The 23919-nt window shown below is 41.1% G+C and overlaps 1 protein-coding gene across 1 annotated transcript in view; it reads right to left on the reverse strand.

Moving 5' to 3' along the window:
• Positions 1–1847: 1847 nt before the first annotated feature.
• The window catches only part of RALA (RAS like proto-oncogene A), a 96279-nt gene continuing 74207 nt past the window's right edge, over positions 1848–23919 (reverse strand). The window contains exons 2-5 of the mRNA XM_077269210.1: positions 11111–11269; positions 8388–8596; positions 5720–5894; positions 1848–3211 (exon numbers count right to left, since the gene is read on the reverse strand). Of these exons, the coding sequence (XP_077125325.1) occupies positions 3089–3211; positions 5720–5894; positions 8388–8596; positions 11111–11224 (621 nt within the window). The 5' untranslated portion in view covers positions 11225–11269 and the 3' untranslated portion in view covers positions 1848–3088. The remainder of the gene's footprint in view (positions 3212–5719; positions 5895–8387; positions 8597–11110; positions 11270–23919) is intronic.

The following is a 23919-nucleotide window of genomic DNA, read 5'->3' on the forward strand; positions in this document are numbered from 1 at the left end:
CTGCTTCTGCGCAGGTGGTGCCATCTTCCTAGGAAAAAAAAAAATTGTTTCCACTAAGATGGCGCCAGCTGCGCCTACGCAGGAGCAGCTATCAGATCGCAACCGGCACCATTTCCAGACTGATTTTATTTTTTATTTTTTTAAATTAATGTAACCCATCAAAAACAATAATTAAATACAGCAGAAGGTGATATATATATATTGCATTGTGTAAACTAGTGGGCAGGCAGGTCCCTGCGAGATCAGTGACTTGTCAGAATCCATACTGAAGAATACCTAATCAGAGCACCACGTGAAGACACTGCCCACAGCCCCACCCTGGAGCACAAGCATATAATTAACTCAAAACTGAAAATAAAGATTACCCAACAACCACAAGATGGATTGATGGATTTCATCACCCAGGTATCATTTTAATCAGTATAATGGCACCAACCTGACACCGTCTGTAGGTTACTCAGCACAATCCTGCTGACAGGTTCCCTTTAAGACTTGAAGGTCAGTCTATTGGGAAAAATGCTAGGTCCTTGAAGGTATTCTCAAAGGCAGTCATAAAAACATCAATTGCTATGATAAAACTGGCACTTTAGATGACTTCTCCAAGAAGGGAGACCAAGAATTTCTTCTGCTGCAGAGGAATAGCCCTCAAAAAATAATCATAAGCATGCATCAAGTAAACGCAAGTCAACATCAACTGTCCCGAGGAGACCATGAGAAGAAGGCCTTTTTGGTGGAATTGCTGCAACGAAGCCATTACCAAGATGTGTGGTGCCCACAGTGAAGGATGGAAGCGCAGGTGTGATGGCTTTGGGGAGCTTTGCTGGTGACACTATTGGTGATTTATTTCAAATTCAACGCATACTTACCCAGAATGACTAACAAAGCATTGTGCACGGACATGCTATATGGTTTGCACTTAGGGGACTATCATTTGTGTTACAACAGGAAAATCATTCAAAACACACCTCCAGGCTATGTATCAGGTACGTGACCAAGAAGGGATGTAGTGCTATCCCAGATGACATGGCCTACATAATCACCCAACCACCAAACTTAAACCTGATTGACATGGGTTGGACACAGAGGAAAGGCAAAGCAGCCAACAAGTGCCCTGCACCTTTGGGAACTCCTTCAACACTGTTGGAAAGCCATTGCTGGTGACTACCTGATGAAGCTGCTTGAGAAAATGCTAAGGGGGTGTAAAGCTGACATTAGTATAAAAAGGGAGTATATTCAGAAATCTAAGGTTTAACCCACATTCTTGTTTGTTTCACACACTTTATTACTCCTGGCCTCCATATTTGTTGTTTCGTAGTCATGCTGCCTTCAGTCTGACTCTGCCATGTGCACATCCCAGTAAGAACAAGGAACATCATTTCACGAACAGGTGTCCAAACTATTCACCACCGGTACTTCCAGCTAGTATCTGACCACAAGTGTTTTTGCCACAAATAGCTGCTTGTGATACCAATTTTAGTGTTATGTTAGCCAAGTGCGTAATTCATTGCCTGATTTCACATACTGATGATGGTCTAAGGTTTTACCCTCATTTTGTATTGTTCTCCAGGGATTACATTCAAAGTGCTGTATATTTGACTGCTCATGCACCCCAGAGGTGTCTTTTATTACATCCATAGTAGACTAATGTATGTATATGTATCAATGCCAAAGCTTACTTATACATGTAACATTTTTAGTTTAGATCTTGAGTTGCTATGACCATCTGATCGAAACAGATCACTGGATAAATTATTCTCTCTCAACTAACTAAACCATAGCAATTTCCCATATAAACCTATAATCTGCCATTTTAACTGAAATAAGCACAAATGTGATTACAATAGCATTAAGAAATACTCCAAATGTAAAAATATTTAATTTCCTTCAAAGTGAACTTGTCAACATGTTTCCTTGATCTAAGCTGCTACCACCGCCTATGTTGTTTATTTAGGATCCTAACAATCTGTTAGTAATACAGCCCTGCAGAAAAGAACTTTATATAGGCTTCGGCTAGTAAATCTCTGCCTGGTAATCAGCGCCAATGGGCGAGCACGAGCCCAAGCTCAGTGCTGCTAGGAGCCTGCTAACCCAGCCTACCAATCAAATACAGAGGGGCTCATTAAGCAGGGTCAGAGATGGGTCCGCACCCGCCCATGGAGAGCGTGTGCGTGATGTAAAAAGGTCATTTATGCATGGGAACGGATCGTTAGGATTCTAATCAAGCAACATAAAAGGTGGTGGAGGCAGCTTAGATCTCGAAAACTGGTAACAGGATCCTTTTAAAATAAACAGAAGTTTATGACAATGGGATGGTGTCCTCAGGTAATAAACTACATATGGTTACTTTACGAAATGCTGACTAAATGCATGTTAGGCACAAGGACTGAATGCTCTCAATAATAAGTTTAGTAAATTAGCCATTTTAAGCTGAATGAGTTCTGTAACTCAGGACCTAAGTCTCAAAAGGGTAGCTGCATATTCACTTTAATGACCTGAAACTGTATTTCCAGATGGATGCAGCGATTTAGTGATCTGAAGCCATTCCCAACCTCCCAGTTCATACAGTAGTTGACTTTGCTAAATTTGAACGCTACATGTGTGACCGAGGACAGCCCCTTTAATGTGACAGGTCTACTTTAAGGCATATTCAGAGCTACAGAGAATATGACAGAGGCTGAAAGGCATGGGTACCCAGAAAGCGACTGCCATTTTGTGATGATGTTTCAGCCTGGTTTGCTACAGAGCGCTGCTGATCCTTGTTATCAGAATGGCTGCTAACCCCAGTGCTTATGGTAAGTGTTCTCGCATAATGAGTACATTCAGAAACACTATACAAATTCAAACAAAACATATTTGGGGAAATGGACTGTTTCCAGATACCGCCGAGGTCACTTCTCTTCTTTTTCCCTTTCAGTGTCAGTGGAGTTGAATGTCTTTCCAGAGCAGAGCCCAGATGCTTGGGGTATATTGTAGTGTCTTTGTACAGACCAGCACAGCCGCTCAGCTGAGCTGCGAGGGGCATGCCAACAGGTAATGGTTCTCATCAATAAAAGAAAGGGGGAAAAAAGAGGACTCAACAGTGCCTTCATTATAAAATGCAGCATCTTTCCCTTATCCTCTTGGCTAAGCTTTTTCTTTTCTTCTTGCCGTTTTTCTCTTTACTGTCTTCCATCTTTCGGGCTCGAATTTCTCGCATCAAATCAAAGAAGACCTGCAATATTATAAAACAACTTTACAAAGGAACATGGAAAATGAAAAAAAATGTAAAAAGCAAGATAAAATAATAATTGCATGTTGCTATGTCTTTTGCAATAACATTCTCAAATAGTTTTCCCATTTTAGAAAACCTCTTTTCCCCAGGTACACTTTGCTTTAGAAAAGAAAAAACCAAAACTAAAAAATAACCTTACTCACGCCCAGCACGGAGTCTCCACTGCTGCACCGACGTCTATTATTGTGTGCAGCGCTGACATCACGCCGATAGCGCTGCAGCCAGTAACTGAGCTCTGCGGCTCTGCTGGAGCCGACGACACACTCTGCTGAGCTATGGATTGCCTGCAATGCTGCTGACGTTATGCAGAAAGTAACAGACACCGGGAGTAGCGGTGGAGACTCAGCGCTCCACCCGGCAAAAGTGCAGAAAGGCAGAAAGCAACGTTTGCTTTTTAAAAAACCTGAAAACCACTTTAACAACTTTGTATAACAAGCATTACACTCAATAACAGACACATAGGAGACAATTTCAAGAGCAAATTATTGTGGACTAGACTTCCCGTCCAGGATAAATCTTCTATCCCTCGTTTAGCATACATGAAAATACGTGTGCTCAAGTTCTAGAAGGCCAATATTCAGCTCTCTGTAAGACCCCTTCACATGTCCATGTTTTAGGGCCGTGTGGCATCAGTTTTTTTCATGAATACCACAAGTAACCATTATAATCTATGGTGCTGCACACATCCCTGTGTTTGCAGGGACCGTGTATCCGTACTAACCAGACAGACATATCGGTTCTTTTACGAGCAGCACGGATGACAAGGGCCAATACAAGTTTATGGGTCCGTGTAAAACACATACAGCACATGGATGGTATCTGTGTGTGATACGTGTGCTGTACATCTTTAACAACGCAAAGCATAGGAGAAGCTTTGGAATTAAGTCTTGTTGGAAAATAATGCCATTTTTCAGCAGCTGGAGAGCCAAGGATTGGAGACCACTGCTGTAAAGCTACTATTGTATGAATGCACTTATGTGCAAATAACACCACTTAATTTACACAATGGAAAAACTAGTATCTCTTCAAGTCTTAAAGGGAACCTGTCACCAGGTTTGGCCGATATAAGATGTGGCCTCTACCTTTCAGGGCTTATCTACAGCATTCAATATTGCTGTAGCTAAGCCCCCGATCAGACCTGAAAGATAAGAAAAATAAGTTATATTATACTCACCCGGGGGCAGTCCAGTCCAATGGGTGTCGCAGGTCCGGGTCCAGCGCCTCCCATCATCTTATGATCACCGCCCTCCTGCTTGCTTCATAGCTCCTTGACATCAGGCTCCGGCGCAGGTGTACTTATTTGCCCTGTTGAGGGCAGAGTAAAGTACTGCAGTGCGCAGGCGCTGAGCATCTCTGACCGTTCTCAGCCCCTGCGCACTGCAGTACTTTACTCTGCCCTCAACAGGACAGAGAAGTACGCCTGCGCAGGAGCGCGATGCTGGGGAGCCATGAAGCAAGCAGGAGGGCGGCATTCATAAGATGGGAGGCGCTGGACCCGGACCTGCGACACCCATCGGATCGGACTGCTCCCCGGGTGAGTATAATAAAACTTATTTTTCTTTTCTTTCAGGTTGGATCGGGGGCTTAGCTACAGCATTATAGAATACTGTAGATAAGCCCTGAAAGGTGGTGGCCGTATATTATATCAGCAAAACCTGGTGACAAGTTCGCTTTAAAATGACTCTGTCACCACATTTGAGATCTAAACCATTAATATGGGCATACAGATTACAGATTGCTGAAAACAGTCCTCCCCATCATGTAAATCAAGCTCTGGAGGAAGAGTTAACTTCCATGCAGCGTCCTTCCCAGAGCCTGGAAGAGGTCATTTATATAAAGTAATAGAAGATGATTTCTCAACAACAACACATCTGATATGAGACATACAGGGAGCACTGTTTTCAGCAGTCTATAACCTGTATGCCCATATTAATAGTTTAGATGTCAAATGTGGAGACAGATTCCCTTTCACTTCCAGGCTGAGGTAAGTTTACAGTCTTATGGGTAATCACCTCTGTAATCTAGTGGGAATAGAGATTTTTGTGTGCTTTTATGCTACGTTCACATTAGCGGCGGGCGCCGCAGCGGCGCCGCATGCGTGATGCGCCCCTATATTTAACATGGGGGCGCACGGACATGCGTCGCACTTGCGTTTTGCGCCGCATGCGTCGCTCGCGTCCGGGCGCAGAGGACGCAGTAAGTTGCATTTTTTGCTGCGTCCAAAATCAATTAAAAAAAGGACGCATGCGGCGCAAAACGCAGCGTTGTGCATGCGTTTTGCTGCGTTTTTGTTTGCGTTGTGCGCTGCGGCGCCGACGCTGCGGCGCACAACGCAAATGTGAACGTAGCCTTAGAAAGGAATATGTTAGCGCTATATAAGTAAGCATAATAAATACACGAGGAAATAAAATAACCCACAATAAAGGATCGGACTCCTCTTTAATGTACCTTGTCGACGTTGGCCCGCGTCTTTGCTGAGGTCTCGACATAATTAACATTCCACTGATCAGCTCTGCTCTTTGCCTCTTCTACAGAAACTTGTCTCTTATCTTCCAGATCTGATTTGTTTCCGACAAGAAGGAAAGGGACATTCTCATCTTCTTTGACACGTAGTATCTGTTCCCTAAACAAGTTTACACTTATAATGAGATATCTGTATGGATTCCAATATAAATCACTCACGTACTGCTATGTGGTATCTAAAATATTTAATTTATAATTGGTCATTTAAAATAATTTTTACTTGACTTTTTCAAGCCAAGTGCCCCCAATGCAATGTTATAAAGAATGAGAATATAAGGTTGTTAACCCACTGCCACGTTTGCAGCCTCTGTTAACAGTTACTTCAGATTTGATTAGAAGAGGAACGTAGCATGGTAAACTATTTTTCCCAATAGAATGATTGAAAGTGATGAATCCCATTATAGGTTAATGGGGGTCGTGGAGGACAATTAGTGTTTGTTGTGTAATGGATCGGACACTGTGTCATGGCTTGTGCTCAGAAGACGGGAAGAAATAGCAGCCCATCTAATGCACCATTCTAAATTATTTTACTTATGCCCACTCATTTATACAAGTCATGCCTAAAACAAACAACATTTGACTTTCAAATACTACATAAGATCTCCTTTACTGGACCCAAAAATAGATAAAAGCCCGCACATCAGAATAGAGGACATACCGTATTTTGCGGTTTATAAGACGCACCCCAAATTTTGAGGAAAAAAATAGGGAAAAAAACAAAAAACTTTTAAATAAAATGGTGGCGCTATTTACAATCCATGCGTCTTATTGCTTACCGGGGTGGTGGCTGCGGTGAAGCGGGGTCCCAAGGTCGCTGCAGGTGGAGGCAGGAATGGGGTGATGCTGCGGACCCCAGACTGGGAGAAAGGGGTGTTCGTACGTACGACGCTGTGGGTGTTCGGTGGTGTGGGGGGCTCTGCCAACATTTTGTGAAAGCCCGGTGCCAAGATCACCCATCTGCGCATGCGCTGCCCAGGCAACCATGGAAGTGCGGGGCTCCGGGAAAATGGCTGCCGCAGGCGGCGCATGCGCAGATGGAGACCTCGGCACCAAGATCTCAGGAGATGAGATCTCTGCGCCAAGATCTCCATCTGCGCATGCACCGCCTCCGGCAGCCATTTTCCCGGAGTCCACCACATAGTAAACTATGGAAGTGCGGGGGCTTCAGGCTTTCACAAATTGTCAGCGGAGACCCCGCACCACTGAATACATGCAGCGTCGCACATCTGAACCCCCCTTCATCCCAGCATGCAGCAACGCTCCACTCTTGCCTCCTCCAGCAGCGACCCTGGAAACCTGCTCCACTGTGGCCGGTAAGGTATATTTGTAAATTTGGGGGGGAAAAAGGTGAGTCTTATAATCTGAAAAATATGGTATACTCCATGCCTCAGCATATAGGCCCTTGTCACATAACCACTGCCCTCCAAATCCCCGTGCAGCAAACAGGCTCTCACCACAACGTTAAGCACCACGTGCTTCAGCAAATCCCCCCCCCCCCATTTTAAAAGCTCTCACCACATGAACGATAAAAGGACTGTCAGCCCCAATCTTCACCCAAAATATATGCCCCAATCACACAAACCATAAACCACCACCCATCCATCTCCTCGCTCACAGAAAGACCTGTAAGTGACAATCTGCCTTTTCACACCAAGCATAGAGGCTCTTACCAAATAAATTGTGACCATCATTGGTGGTTCATTGGTATTGTTTTATATTCTCACAGATTCCCCACTTATAAAGTTATAACATTTTCCCCCAATAGTACAGGGCAATGAGTATGAAGTGAAACATGAAGCGATATTGATATAATCACAATCCCCAGGAAAGGAACAAAGACTCTTTGAAATCTTTTTGTTTCACCTCAAATACTACTAACTTTCATTATTGAGCGGGACATGCAAAACAGGGTAATAACGTTCTGTAACGTTAAGTTTCTAGATCATGTTTGTAGTTATTCCCAACAACTAAATTTACTCAACATTTCTTGGCATTTAGTGCAGCATTTTATTGTGAGAATGAAACTACAAGGAACTGATTGCAGTGAAAAAGGCAACCGCAATGTTCATCAGACCTATGTGGGCAACAAATTTATAGTAATTAGCAACCAGAATGGGAGGTGGTCTCTTCAGCAACACTCTGGCTGGGAAGGTCCCGAGAGCTTTCCCTTTATCTCTTTATCTCCTAGAAGCACATGGCAAGTTTCGTATGAAGTTGATTGACTTGTCACTATGTTTCTGGAGTGTGGGGGGAGGGAAATGGACATTTAGCTCAGAACATTTCCTTCAAGTAGAGGGCATGCTGGTCTTGCATTTGAAGGCAAGGACAGCTCCTTTTTACAATGCAATCTTGGTAGCAATGGTTTTTATGTAGCAGTTTCCTAGGAATCGGGACGACATACTGATATCACTGGAGTGAAGAGTTGTTTCCAAGAAGTGATTATTTATATGGCTGGAAGAAGCTGCATTGTGTCATCAGTTTGTATCTTAATGAAAAGTGACAAATTAACTGCTGTATGTTCAAGAGAAACAAAAATTAATGAACAGAGTTGTTATGTCAGAAGTGTTTGGGATAAGACATGGTGCGTGCTCACCTGAAATCTGCAGTAGCAGCAAAAGATTCTTGTTCTGTGATGGAAAACACACAGAGGAAACCCTCACCGCTTCGGAAGTAATTGTCTCTGATTGCTGCATAGTCTTCCTGGCCAGCGGTGTCTAAGATGTCGATCTGGACCTCTACTCCATCCAGCACAACTTTCTTGCGGTAGCTATCAGCTTTGGTTGGTTCATAATCTTCTACAAACTTAAAAAAAAAAATAAAATAAATAAATAACGAAAATTAGATAAAACTAGTAAAGTGATTACCACTGCTGCCACTAATGTATAAAAAGAAGATCTTTGTAAACACCGGAATTTGCCATAAAAGCACAAATCATATAATAAACTATGGTGATGAAAGTTTGTAAAGCATTATACAGTGGTTGGCAAAAGTATTCACACCCCCCCCCCGCCTTGTTTTCTTTTTTTTAAATTCCAACCTGTGCTTAAATATTCGTGTAATCCGATTTGTGTGTAATGCATCATCACTAAATAGTCTAAGCTATTGAAGTGAGAAAAATATAGGCATAAATTAAATTTATGGGATCAAATAATGAAAAATTGTCATGTGCACATGTATTCACCTTTTTTGCTATGAAGCCCCTAAAAATTTCTTGTACAAGCAATTACCTTCATAAGTCACATGCTTAACGATAGGAAGTCCGCATATATGCAATCTAAGTGTCACATGGTCTGTCAATAGTGGATGCAACACCATTAGGCAAGAAGCAACACTAACCAAACAACACCATGAAGATCTGGAAACAAATCAGGAACAAAGATGTTGAGAAGTACAAGTTAGGATTGGGTTATAAAAAAATATCCCAATCTCTAATGATCCCCCGAAGCACCATCAAATGGAAAGAACATGGTACCACAACAAAACTGGCAAGCGAAGGCCACCCACCAAAAAATTCTTAGCCCGGTCAAAGAGGGCATTAATCAGCAGCACAAGACCAAAAGGTAACCATGGAGCTGCAGAGTTCCCAAGCAGAGTCTGCAGCATCTGTCCATATTTCGACAATAAATAGTACACTCCATAGAGGTGGCCTTTATGGAGCAGTGGGCAGAAAAAAGCCTTTACTTACACAAAAATTGTAAGGCTCATTTTGAGTTTGCCAAAAGACACGTGGGAGACTCCTCACATGAATGGAGGAAGGTGCTGTGGTCAGATGAGACCAAAATTGAACTTTTCGACACCAAAATAAACACTGTCTGGTGCCAAAGCAACATTGCTCAGCACCCCAAAGACACCATCCACACAGTGAAACATGGTGGTGGCAGCATCATGCTGTGGTGATTATTTTTTTTGCAGCAGGGACAAGGAAAATGGTCCGAGTTGAGGGGAAGATGGATGGTGAGAGATACAGGAATATTGTTTAGCAAAATTTGTTTCAGTGTGTCAGTGATTTGAAACTGGGACAGAGGATCACCTTCCAACAAGACTATGACCCAAAGCACAGTGGTAAAGCAACACTCAAGTGGTTTAAGGGGAAAAGTATAAATATTTTGCAGTGGCCTAGTCAAAGTCCAGACTTTAATCCTATTAAGAATCTGTGGTCAAACTTGAAGATTGCTGTTCAAAAGAGGAAACCATTTAACTTGAAGTAGCAGGAGCAGTTGTGGCTTAAGGAATGGGCAAAAATCCCAATGGCAAGATGTGGAAATCTCAGAGACTTATCCAAAGTGACTGTGGCTATAATTGCTGCAAAAGGAGGTTCTACAAAGTATTGATTTATGGGGGGTGAATAGCAGCTATGCACATTGAGGTTTTGTCCTATTTGTTGCTTGCTGCAGAATAACAAGAAAACCAAATGTTAACAGTTGTAGACATGTTCTTTACATAAACTGATGCAAACCCTCAAAAAACAAAAACAAAACAAAAAAGTGAAACTCCAGGTTGTGAGATAGCAAGACATGAAAAAATGCCAAGGGGGTGAAAACTTTTGCAAGCCAGTGTATATCCGATTTCTCTAGCATATCCCTCCACCAGAGTTAATGACTTATAAGGGGTTTTCCCAGGAACAAAAGTTTATTTTAATCAACACAACTTGAAATAATATCTTTTATATACGGTAGATTTTTATCTTGTGTAAATATTAAAGGGTATCTCTCAGTAGTATTTCACCCCCAAAAAAAATATTTTTATGAGCATGTAGCTCTTTCAAAGAAAAGTCCAGCAATATCTTTACATGGCAAGTCTGATCCAGTGTTGCTGAGAAATCAGAGTTTGAATTCATATGAAAATGAGGCTGTAGATCAAAAAGCCTCTGTCACTCCAGCTCTTATTCCCTGCCCAGTGCTGCCTCCTCCTACTTGACCGACTCCCTCTATGCTGTGTGACTTCAGGAAGACGAGGCTTCAGTTAAACAGGAGGAGGCAACACTGGGCAGGGAATAGAGCTGGAGTGACAGAGGCTTTTGATCTACAGCTACATTTGCCTATCAATTCAAATGCGGATTTCTAAATAATAGAAGAACAGACTGGCCATGTAAAGGTATTGGTGGATTTGTCTTCGAAGGAGCTACATGCGCATAAAAAAATAATTTGGGGTGTGAAAAATCCTGCCGACTGATTCCCTTGAAGCAATCCCTAAACACTTACATAATTAATACTCATCAGGGTTCTTGGCAGATGATCAGTTTGATGAAGTTACAGTATACAGAAGCCGGAAGTCTTCATGCCACAAATTAGACGTGCAGAGCAGGTGTACACTTACCTCATCATACATAAATTGAAGAGTTAGAGCTGATTTTCCCACACCACCGCTTCCCACCATGATGACTTTATGCAGTGCCAAAGAGTTCTGTCCCTTAGGCTTATTGGCAGCCATCTTTGGGTTATTTTTCAATTTTTACTTTGAAAGAAAATCAATTTTCTAAAAAATAAAGCCATATTAATTGTGACATGAATTTTTAAGAAACGATGACACCCCCCCCCCCCACAGAAATAGACAAGGGTAACGTCTCAGATATTGAAAAGAGGTTTTACATTGTGTCCTAAAAGAGCTTGGCCACTACTTTTTTAATTGATCGCCTATCCTTACGATAGGCCATCATTACCTGATTGTTGGGGATGCGACACCCGGCAGCCCGGCCGATCAGCTGTTACCAGCAGTGGATGAAATTTCTTGGATGCTGGCGGAAGACAGCAGCTCCATCACAATTATAGTGGCTGCGGAGAGGTACTGCACATCTACCTCCTACTGAAATGAGCAATTTTTTTTTTTCTGGGGGATGGGTTTCAGGTTATGAGAGCCATATTAAAAGATATGTGTTAAAAAATGTAGTGATTACACTTTATGAAATGGAAAGGATGTAATTTAAAAATATATATATTTGCCTTTATTTGCTTTGTTTATATGGTGTAACAAGTTACATTTGTACAATTAGGGAAATACTGTATTACATTTTTCCTTACATTTTTAGGAAAGTTCCAAGGGGCAATACAGCTGCTGATATCCATAAGAAAATGGTGTGATTATGGAGCATATTTCACCTACACTCTTATGGATATCGGTCAATTTTTCTCGGTAGAACCTATCCTAATGTGATTACTCTCCTGGGCTGATAACCTACATTTATATGGGTAGGTAGGAATTACAAAGTTGATTACTTTAATGTGTACTATTGATTTAAGAAATAAAAATTAAATATTTTTCCACTGAATTTTTGCTAATGGAAATTTTAAAAGACTCCTAGTTTTTACACTGAAAAACTGAGGTTACCATATATGGATATTGCTATTAGCTTATGTTACGCAAGACTACATTTGTGCTGCTAAACTATATTTCACTATTGTGGATTTCATTATAGTTTACCTGTTAGCGGTATAGAATGATTTTGTAGCGACTCTTAGGGGGGATATTAGGGTAAGCCATCGTAGAGTGGGGTCGCCACTTGCGTATCTAAGGTGCCAACCTATGTGGATAGGTAGGGTACTTTAGGGATACGGTAGGGTATCCCAGGTTGTACTTTCTTAAACCTTCTCCTTTGGGATCTTTTGGTAGATTTATTGGATAGCCAATGACTTATTGTCTTTATTTGTGTGTTATTTTTAACGAATTTACTAAAAGTTATTTTTTAAATTGGTGCATTCTTTCTGTGAACGCCGCTATATCAGAGTCATACGTAATAAGCCAGGCCTCTACTGTAGGCCATTTAAGTAGACAGCATTCTGAAAAAGTTGTTGATACTATTTATTTTTACATTTTTGTGTAGAGCGCTTATACAGAAGCCAATGGACGCACACTGCTGGAAATTTTATTTCAATTTGCCAACTGTTTAATCAATAACTTTTTTTCAGAGCTTGCTGAATGATATTAAATAATATGCATTCTGTTTTCCAGTGTGAATTTTTTAAAAAAGGACAAACCTGGAAATCTCATTTTGACCACCAAACCACAAGAAATATTAAAGCACAGTCTTCGTGGTTGAAGGGTTCCCTTTCAAAAATAAATCGCCTTTTGTAGACTTTGTTTTAAAAAACCTAACCCCAAACGCGCTGTACTCACCTTACCTGGGTCCACCGGCGAGTCTCCGCCACTGCTCCTGGTATGTGGTACTGGCTGTGGCACGGACGCCATGCTGAGAGTGCTGAAGCTAATTATTGAGCTCAGTGGCTGAGCTCACTGCTTGGCTGCTGCGATGTCAAGTAACATTTTTTTTCCCCCAAATCTCTGGAGCCACATAGTGAATTAAAAAAAAAAAAAAAAAAAAGTACTCGGGAATAGTGGGTATAAAATAAAAGCAAAAATGACCCACACTTGACCTGGTGAAGGGTCCTCTTTAATGAATTTGAGCTTTCATGCGACAGAGTAAGTAATGTACATTTCAGTTGTAATTAACATTACTTTGTGCAGTATATTTTGAGGAGTTTGTCTATATTAATTGACAACATCCCCTCCTGCTAAACGCCACTAGTTCCAAAAGAAGGTGTAGCTAGCTGGGACCAACAGAAAATGCCAGCCCTAAATGTATGAGGGGCCATAAGCTAAGCACTAACAATGAGCGAACGTGCTTGGATAACGTCTTATCCGAACATCTGGGCGTGCTCGGATATTATGTTGGAATGCCCGCAGCTGCATGATTTGCGGTTGTTAGGCAGCCTTAGCACATGAGGGGATTGCCTGTTTGTTAGGCTTCTTTCACACTTCAGTTTTTTGGCGTCAGTCACTTCCGACATAATGACGGATCCGTCACAATAGTTGAAAAAACGGATGTAACGGATCCGGTTTTTTGACGGATCCGTTACTCGGGGGTTGTATATACTTTTTGGAGCATGCGCAATTGAAAAAAATTGAAAAAACGGATTGGGGCGACGGATCCGCCGAAATGACGGTCGCGACGGATCCGTCGCCCATAGGTGGCCATTCTATGAAATGACGGACGCGACGGATACGTCGCGATCCGCCATTTCAACGCAGACAAAAAACGTTGCAATGACCGTCAATGTCTAGATGACGTCCGCCAAATTTTGACGGATCCGTTGCATGACGGATGGAACGGACGACCATCCGTCACAATCCGTCGCTAATGCAAGTCTATGAGGAAAAAAACGGATCTGTCGAAAAAAAAATGGATCAGTTTTTTGAGGAAAATGGCGGATTTAGACTGACACCAAACAACTGAAGTGTGAAAGAGGCCTTAGGGAATCCCAACATGTGTTGAGGCTTTTACCCTAAGTCATATTGCACGACTCGTTAAAGCAGTGTTCCCCAACTCCAGTCCTCAAGAGCCACCAAGAGGTCATGTTTTCAGGATTTCCATCACCTGTGCAATACTAAGGAAATCCTGAAAACATGACCTGTTGGTGGCTCTTGAGGACCGAAGTTGGGGAACACTGCGTTAAAGGGTTGATTGTGACTTGTAGGACTGCTACTTCTAACACGTGGCGCTAGAGAGTTTAAGTCCTCTTTCTCTGAAGAGGCAATTTGCATATCAGCCACAAATCTTGCAGCTGCAGGGACTGGAACATAATAAAGGAGCAAGCCATGCATGCTTGGTAAGACGTCATCCAAGCACGTTCGCTCACTACTACTAAGCGCCTTAAATAGGTCTATGATGTTATCATCTTGCTTTCTCTTTTAGGTTAAAGACCAGCAAACTCACCCTTACTAGAACATACCCCCATTCCAAGTGCAGCAGAGGCCACATACCATCTTTGTTAATAGGTTGAATATATACAAACACACACTATATATATATATATATATATATATATATATATATATATATATATATATATATATATATATATATATATATATATATATATATATATATATATATATATAATATATATATATATACATACATACACACACACATACATACACACACGAATGATATTCGCTCTTGGTAGTATTATTAACTAGTGCATAGACAATGCTTGGGAATTTTCTATGTGGAGAATGTTGTGGGAGTGATACCTGCACAATAAGCCTCGGTGCTGGTGTTGAATTGGTCTAGTGTGTAATTTTGCATTATAATGAAGACGTGTCAAGCATTTAGATAACTTTGCTGTAGGTTTTAATTCTGAGTAATTGTGAAGTTACCTAGCGCTATAGAAGAATGGCAATATCAATGTTTCTTTTGGAACTTGCGATCATGATTGGCAGTCATCCGTACATAAGAGCTCCTGCATCCTTTGTGCAACCCTGGTCCAGTGAGTGTTCTCGGGACAGAAGCTGTGGTTGCTCAAAGTGATCTGCACATCTCTACTGATTAGCATTTGTGCTCATTTTTTGGTGCTTAGCTTTTCTTTTCCCCCTCACACCGCCTTTTCCACCTTTCCTTCACAGCCATGATATATCAGCAGCAGTTCCTGGTAGGGGGTAGGATTGGGGTAAAGATACTGTGACGATCACAATTTAGTTAAACGAAAAAAAACAAACGGTGATTTGGTATCATGTTAACCAGTAGAAAGTGTGCTGGTTACTTGGGTTTTCTGAGCATGCCCGGGTGTTCTCCGAGTATTTTGGGCATGCTCATAGATTATGTTTGAGTACCCGCAGCTGTATGATTTGCGGCTGTTAGACAGCCTGAATACATGTGGTGATTCAGTAACAAACAGGCAATCCCTTCATGTGTTCAGGCTGTCTAACAGAAGCAAATCATGCAGCTGCGGGGACACAAACAATCTACGAGCATGCCCAAGATACTCTGAGAACACCCGAGCATGCTCAGAAAGCACACTCGCTCATCACTACCCGTAACCAAAGAGTAATTTTAATTTTTTTTTCCCAGAATGACTTGATTCTACTGCAGTCCCACCATATGTTTATCATATTACCTCTATCTCTTCCACATCGCCAATAAAAGAATTTCTATGTCAAAATGTACACAAGTCATCCATAGGCAATTTAGTTTTTTTGCCATAGGTTTCCACTATTGTAATTCAATGGACCGGCTCCATTCTACGGCCATTCCCTGTGGAATCTGCAGCAAATAATGAACATAGGTACCCATTCACATGGAGACGTTTATTCTCAGCGAGGAAGGAAAGCGTAGGACATGGTATAAGAGAGATGCCGTAAAGTGGCTACCAGGTACACACAAAATTGGCCTTTTTTATGCGCTAAACGCTCCCATTTTTCATATTTTTAGTGCAGTAATGCAGTTCAATTTCTGTGTTTCATGTTTGCATGTGTTAGCGCTGCAGTGTGCTGCCTTTTTTGCTTGACTGTATAGGAGTTGGTGACTCTAAGGTTCAGCACCTGTTCACACTTGATCTATGTTTGGATGTGACGGTCAGTTTTTTCAAACAAATAATGAACAGTCATTGAATTTTAAAAACTGCAGATTTTTAATCATTCTACCTGTATCCTCTCCGTAGCATGTGCATGGGCTATGAAATACCTCAATAACATGAATTACTGCTGGAGTGACACCAAATGTTGTTAGGATTTAGGTACTGAATCCACATCTAAATAATGAAAGGCTCCTTGGTTAAACGCTGTCAGATTTTAGGGAGTTAACCTGCATTTGATCCATAGTGCCGGTCTGGTTCGGGCAGTCAATTGCTAAAGGTGCTTCATTATTGTTGTACTCTCTTATTCTCCACATATTTCTTCTTCTCAATCCCTTTTCATACCCGACAATATATGATGTCTGGTGACCAGTTTTTATCTCAGCCCCCAAAACTTTGCAGGATTCATTGAATAATGTTTTGCTATGACTTTTCACAGATATTTTAACCAATTTGGTGTAAAACCCTTCCAAAAATATTAAAAATGAGCCAGAGACAGACTGCTAAAAATTTTTTTTTTATGAAGACCATTTTACACTGAATTACAATTTCCTATCCGAATATGTAGTAGGTGTAATAATAATATTAGCAAATGCCAATTAGAAATGTAGTATAGTTTTTTTTCTTCGCCATGTCTCTTTCCTCATGTGCAGGCATTGCATGACCTTAGGTATCTATGGTTACTTACACTGATGAAGTGCCAGTTGGCTAGCTGCTAGTGGTTGTAACCATGGATACCTAAGGTCCCGCAATGCCTGACCATGAGGAAAGACAGCAAATTTAAAAAACTATACTACATTTCTAATTGAAGGTATTTGCTAATATTATTATTAATTACTACACCTACTACATATTGGGATAGGATCTTGGAGATGGAAACATTCCTTTAAGACAAAACCGTAAATCTAAAATAGGGCCCATACACCCAGCAATATTATGTCACCCACAAAATACTGCAAGCTCTGGATCCTTGGCGTTTGGCCTTGTGCACAATGCTTGGCACACAACCTCTACAATTTTGGCCCTTGGGACAGTAATATCCTAGTGAATGACAAGAAAACCTGTCAATGTCATGTCGGACCACTGAAGTGCACATCAGGTTTACAAAGATTGTCCAGTATTAGGGTTTGTAATCAAAGATTCATTATTATAGAGTTTGCAGCGTTCAATTTCTTTTTTCAATTTTCAGGATCTCCAATTGCTGTCCGTTAATGAAGAACAGGCTCAACACAGATATCCTGTTTACCGTATCAATGTCTTATTCATGGAAGTTTTAGGTACTTTCCTAATTTAAAGTACGGTAATTAAAAAGCGGAATACTAATATTATTTTTTACTTCCTTTTTATATACAGCAAAAAAATAAATAAATCATGAGGTCCATGGAACAAATATGTTAATCCTGCAACAGAGATTTGCTTGTCTCATCTAGGTCCTAATATACCGCACTTCCTGAAAGGGATCATGGTCCTCAACTTTAGTACCATAGAAAAGTCATGGAAACAGCATTTTTAAATATCCCCAATTATGCAATGTTTCCATACATGCTTATGTAACCAGCATGTTTTCTTGCCATTCGTTTGGACCAATCAATTTACCGTAAGTAAAGGTTAATATTTACTAATTAAAAATTAGTTGCCCTTGTTGAATCGAGATCCTAAGTTCCAATGTATTTTGGATATTGAGGTCAGATATGTAACCAAGAAAGCGCCTACATTAGGTTCTATTTCATTTTATAGATTATTTTGTAATTTACAAAAATAAAATCCTGAAATACATGGCTTTCCAGATCAGGATTCTGCAAATGTGGACTTATAAGTGCCAACATTTCCTATCTATAAATACTGGTCAGATTTCGGCAATCCGCGGTTTTATAACTAGTAATACTTCATATATGTTTTATATTTGATAAAATGTACAATTTTCAATATCCAATGATAGGTGCACAGGACCACCGAAGATGCACATTAGGAGACATCTCTCCATGAACCCTATGGTGACTACTGCATCTACAATATCTAAATAATGCTGCTGTGAACAAAGTGGATATAAGTATTTAGATTTACAGGAATACAAAATCTATAAACTGATACGAGGAGAATATCACAAAAGAAAACTTAAAATAGGGACTCTAAGGCCCAATTCTCAAATACTTGCTTTGAATACTGCCGAAAACTGTAATGCCTTAACAGTGAATTGACTCTATGTAGAAGAAATACTTCACCCAAACCTCTTGTGCACATGTTGCTTATTTGATGAGTTTTTCGCTGCATTTTTTTTCTGCACATAAATGGTTCAAAAAAGCAACGGAATACTCACGCAATGTAATTCAATGACAATCCTGACTTGTTGTGCACATGATTTGTCCGTATTTGCAGTGCGTTTTTTTTCGGCAGCATTTCTATTCTTTGTGCATTTGAGACCCATTGAATGCACAGGAAAAAAAAAAGCACCAAAAATGCAGCGTATTCGTCCGTAGCGTTTTTGCTGCCAAGAGGTGCAGAAACCTTGCAGAAATCTCTGCAAGCAAATTCGCAACGTGCGCACGTGGCCTAAGTGGATATTCACTTTAGAGACTCTAGTGCCCTTTGGGTTAAAGAGTAACCATTATTTTAATTTTTATTTCAAAATCAATAGTGCATATGCAAATAAGCAACTTTGTAATTATCTTAAGAGATATCTGCTTCTTTCTCCTCCTGAATCGAACTTTTAATTCAGGGATAAAATCTGTATCTAGTGAAGACAGACTTTCTGATCACTGAGGTAGGAGATGGCAGCGAGTACTTCTACTGGATGGAGAAGCTAGAAGCAGGCACAGACAGTCTGCTGCCAGTTCTACGGAAACATTACAGTTCTCCATAGAACTTAACAGGCACCAACCGTCATCTATCTCAGTGATGGGAAAATCGTATCCATCGAAGACAAATTTTACACATGACTTGAAGATTTTAAGAATGAAAAATCAGTTCTGGAGAAGAAAGGAGCAGATTTCCCTAATGTCAGGCAGGATCTCATCACAATATATTAGATTCCTTTGTAGTATGTATATTATAGCTTGGGACATACTATGTTTTTTTAATCTATCTTAGACAGTGGTGCTGAGCTCTACTAGGATGTTTCTAAATGCAGAGTATGTAACTGACATGATTTAAACCATGTTTGTACCATGATTAAAGTAATATAACGAAATGAGTACCGTAGGTAGAACTGTATTATTTGTGTGAGCTGTACATATTTGATGGAGTTTTTAATTGCTTGCAATAAACGTGGTGTTAGTACCACATACAGTCATGGCCAAAAGTTTTGAGAATGACACCAAAATTATATTTTCACATGATCTGCTGCCCTCTGGTTTTTATTAGTGTTTGTCTGATGTTTATATCACATACAGAAATATAATTGCAATCATATAATGAGTACCAATAGGTTATATTGACAGTTAGAATGAGTTAATGCAGCAAGTAAATATTTGCAGTGTTGACCCTTCTTCTTCAAGACCTCTGCAATTCTCCCTGGCATGCTCTCAATCAACTTCTGGACCAAATCCTGACTGATAGCAGTCCATTCTTGCATAATCAATGCTTGCATTTTGCCAGAATTTGTTGGTTTTTGTTTGTCCACCCGTCTCTTGATGATTGACCACAAGTTCTCAATGGGATTAAGATCTGGGGAGTTTCCAGGCCATGGACCCAAAATCTCTATGTTTTGTTCCATGAGCCATTTAGTTATCACCTTTGCTTTATGGCAAGGTGCTCCATCATGCTGGAAAAGGCATTGTTGGGCGCCAAACTGCTCTTGGACGGTTGGGAGAAGTTGCTCTTGGAGGACATTCTGGTACCATTCTTTATTCATGGCTGTGTTTTTAGGCAAGACTGTGAGTGAGCCGATTCCCTTGGCTGAGAAGCAACCCCACACATGAATGGTTTCAGGATGCTTTACAGTTGGCATGAGACAAGACTGGTGGTAGCGCTCACCTCTTCTTCTCCGAATAAGCTGTTTTCCAGATGTCCCAAACAATCGAAAAGGGGATTCATCAGAGAAAATGACTTTGCCCCAGTCCTCAGCAGTCCACTCCCTGTACCTTTTGCAGAATATCAGTCGGTCCCTGATGTTTTTTCTGGAGAGAAGTGGCTTCTTTGCTGCCCTCCTTTAAACCAGGCCTTGCTCAAAGTGTCTCCGCCTCACAGTGCGTGCAGAAGCACTCACACCAGCCTGCTGCCATTCCTGAGCAAGCTCGGCACTGCTGGTAGTCCGATCCCGCAGCTGAAACAGTTTTAAGATGCGGTCCTGGCGCTTGCTGGTCTTTCTTGGGCGCCCTGGAGTTCTTGATGATGCGATAGATTGTTGATTGTTGCAATCTTTGTAGCTGCGATACTCTTCCCTGTTAGGCCATTTTTGTGCAGTGCAATGATGGCTGCACGTGTTTCTTTAGAGATAACCATGGTTAGCTGAAGAGAAATAATGATACCAAGCACCAGCCTCCTTTTAAAGTGTCCAGTGATGTCATTCTTACTTAATCATGACTGATTGATCGCCAGCCCTGTCCTCATCAACACCCACACCTGTGTTAATGGATCAGTCACTAAAACGATGTTAGCTGCTCCTTTTAAGGCAGGACTGCAATGATGTTGAAATGTGTTTTGGGGGTTAAAGTTCATTTTCTGGGCAAATATTGACTTTGCAAGTACAGTAATTGCTGTTAAGCTGATCACTCTGACATTCAGGAGTATATGCAAATTGACATTAGAAAAAATGAAGCAGTAGACTTTGGAAAAATTAATATTTGTCTCATTCTCAAAATTTTTGCTCATGACTGTAGAGCCTTTTTTGCTAGATTCATCTAATCCATTTAATTGTATGTTTGGAGTTACTCTTGCAGCTCCGTGCAAATTCTCCTGCCATGACTAAGTGAATATACCATGTTTGGTAAGCTGACCCTCTTGCTTTTTTCATTAATTGTTCAGAAGATTTTTACTGTGCTGAGGAATAAGTGACCAGCGCCTCGCCGCCCACAGCAGTTGCCAACTGAAAGGTACAGCTGACAACCTACTGCATTGGCCACGATTGGTGCTAGCACATATAAACCTACTAGACACCACTGGCAATAGTGATAGTGGCAACAATAGTGGTGGCCAACAGTTTTGAGGCTGACAAACTTTGGTTTTCACAAAGTTTGCTGTTTGAGCATTTTTAGATCTTTTAGCGAGTTGTTTTTATGGTTAGTGCAGTATAATTATAAGTATTTCATAACTTTTTACACTTTTACTGACAAATGTATCTAGGCCATGCAGTCTCAATATTTACAGTGTTGAGTCGTATTTTTCAAGACTTCTGCCCTTTGCTATAGCAGCTGGACATCAGCTTCCAGGCCAAATCCTGATGACTGATGACAACCCATTATTGCCTAATCCGTTCTTGGCGTTTATCTCAGTTTTTGTGTTTTTTTATAGTCCACACACTTTTGAGGATGGACTACAGCAGAGGTGTCAAACTGCATTCCTTGAGGGCCGCTAACAGGTCATGTTTTCAGGATTTCCTTGTATTGCACAGGTGATAATTTAATCACCTGCACAGAATGATTCCAGCACCTTGTAGAATGCTAAGGAAATCCTGAAAACATGACCTGTTGGCGGCCCTCGAGGAATGCAGTTTGACACCTCTGGACTACAGGATAAATAAATAAAATTTAGATTTTGGCAACTTCCTGGCCAATGACTTGTTCACCGAAACATGAAAATAAGTAAACCAAGCGCACTGCCATGCAAGTGAGTGGTAAAACTAAACGACAAACAAGAGAAAGGCACCACTCCAATTATGCACACCACATGCATGAATATATAAGTAACAATAAACCATATATAGAAAATAGAGGTCTTTATTGGCACACCACACAATTTAAAACATATTTAAAAACAGCAAAAAACACCTTGTCCATATCCAGTGTTTGTACATATTAACCCCTTCGCGCCATCCGCCGTACTAGTACGGCGCTGCCGGCACTGCATTTGTGCCAGCCGCAGTACTAGTACGGCGGACCGATCACCGCGGTCTCGCGCTGAGCGCCGCGGAGATCGGGTGTCAGCTGTATATGACAGCTGACAACCCGCAGCAATGCCCACGATCGGCGCTATCGCCGATCGCGGGCATTTAACCCCTCTGATGCCGCTGTCAATAGTGACAGCGGCATAGAGGTGGATCGCGCAGGGACGGGGGCTCCCTGCGCTCTCCCACCGGAGCAACGCGATGAGATCGCGCTGCTCCGGTGACCTGGAAGGAGTCCCCGGATCCAAGATGGCCGCGGGACTCCTTCCGGGTCATTTACTGACCTGGCTTGCCGGCGCCTGCTGAGAGTTCCTAATAGCAGGCGCCGGCAAGCCTCTGGAACGTGCCTGTCACATTGTTGATCTGACAGAGTGCTATGCACACTGTCAGATCAACGATCTGATCTAAATCAGTGATGTCCCACCCTGGGACAATGGTAAAAAGTAAAAAAAAAAAATACAATGTATAAAAAATAAAATAAAAAAATCCCCAAATAAAGAAAAAAAAACCATTTCCCAGTAATTCCATTTATTTTTGTAAATAAAAAAAAAATAATAAAAGTACACATATTTGGTATCGCCGTGTCCGTAACGACCCGCTCTATAAAACTATCCCACTAGTTAACGCCTTCAGTGAACACCGCAAAAAATAAAAATAAAAAACAAGGCAAAAAACAATGCTTTATTATCATACAGGCGAACAAAAAGTGGAATAACACGCGATCAAAAAGACGGATATAAATAACCATGGTACCGTTGAAAACGTCATCTTGTCCCGCAAAAAAAAAGCCGCCATACAGCATCATCAACAGAAAAATAAAAAAGTTATAGCTCTCAGAATAAAGCGATGCAAAAACAATTATTTTTTTATATAAAATAGTTTTTATTGTGTAAAAGCGCCAAAACATAAAAAATTACATAAATGAGGTATCGCTGTAATCGTACTGACCTGAAGAATAAAGCTGCTTTATCAATTTTACCACACGTGGAACGGTATAAACGCCCCCCCCTAAAAGAATTTCAGGAATTGCTGGTTTTTGTTCATTCCGCCTCCCAAAAATCGGAATAAAAAGCGATCAAAAAATGTCATGTGCCCGAAAATGGTACCAATAAAAACGTCAACTCGTCCCGCAAAAAACAAGATCTCACATGACTCTGTGGGCCAAAATATGGATAAATTATAGCTCTCAAAATGTGGTGATGCAAAAACTATTTTTTGCAATAAAAAGCGTCTTTTAGTGTGTGATGGCTGCCAACCATAAAAATCAGCCAAAAAAACGCTATAAAAGTAAATCAAACCCCCCTTCATCACCCCCTTAGTTAGGGAAAAATAATAAAATTTTAAAAAATGTATGTATTTCCATTTTCCCATTAGGGTTAGGGCTACGGTTAGGGCTAGGGTTAGGGTTGGGGTTAGGGCTAGGGTTAGGGCTAGGGTTAGGGCTGGGGTTAAGGTTGGGGTTAGGATTTCAGTTAGAATTGGGGGTTTCCACTGTTTAGGCACATCAGGGGCTCTCCAAACGCGACATGGCGTCCGATCTCAATTCCAGCCAATTCTGCTTTGAAAAACTAAAACAGTGCTCCTTCCCTTCAGAGTTCTCCTGTGCGCCCAAACAGTGGTCCCCCCCCAACATATGGGGTATCAGCGTTCTCAGGACAAGTTGGACAACAACTTTTGGGGTCCAATTTGTCCTGTTACCCTTGGGAAAATAAAAACGTGGGGGCTAAAATATCATTTTC

Source organism: Ranitomeya variabilis, chromosome 6 (assembly GCF_051348905.1).
Source record: "Ranitomeya variabilis isolate aRanVar5 chromosome 6, aRanVar5.hap1, whole genome shotgun sequence".
NCBI lineage: Eukaryota > Metazoa > Chordata > Amphibia > Anura > Dendrobatidae > Ranitomeya > Ranitomeya variabilis.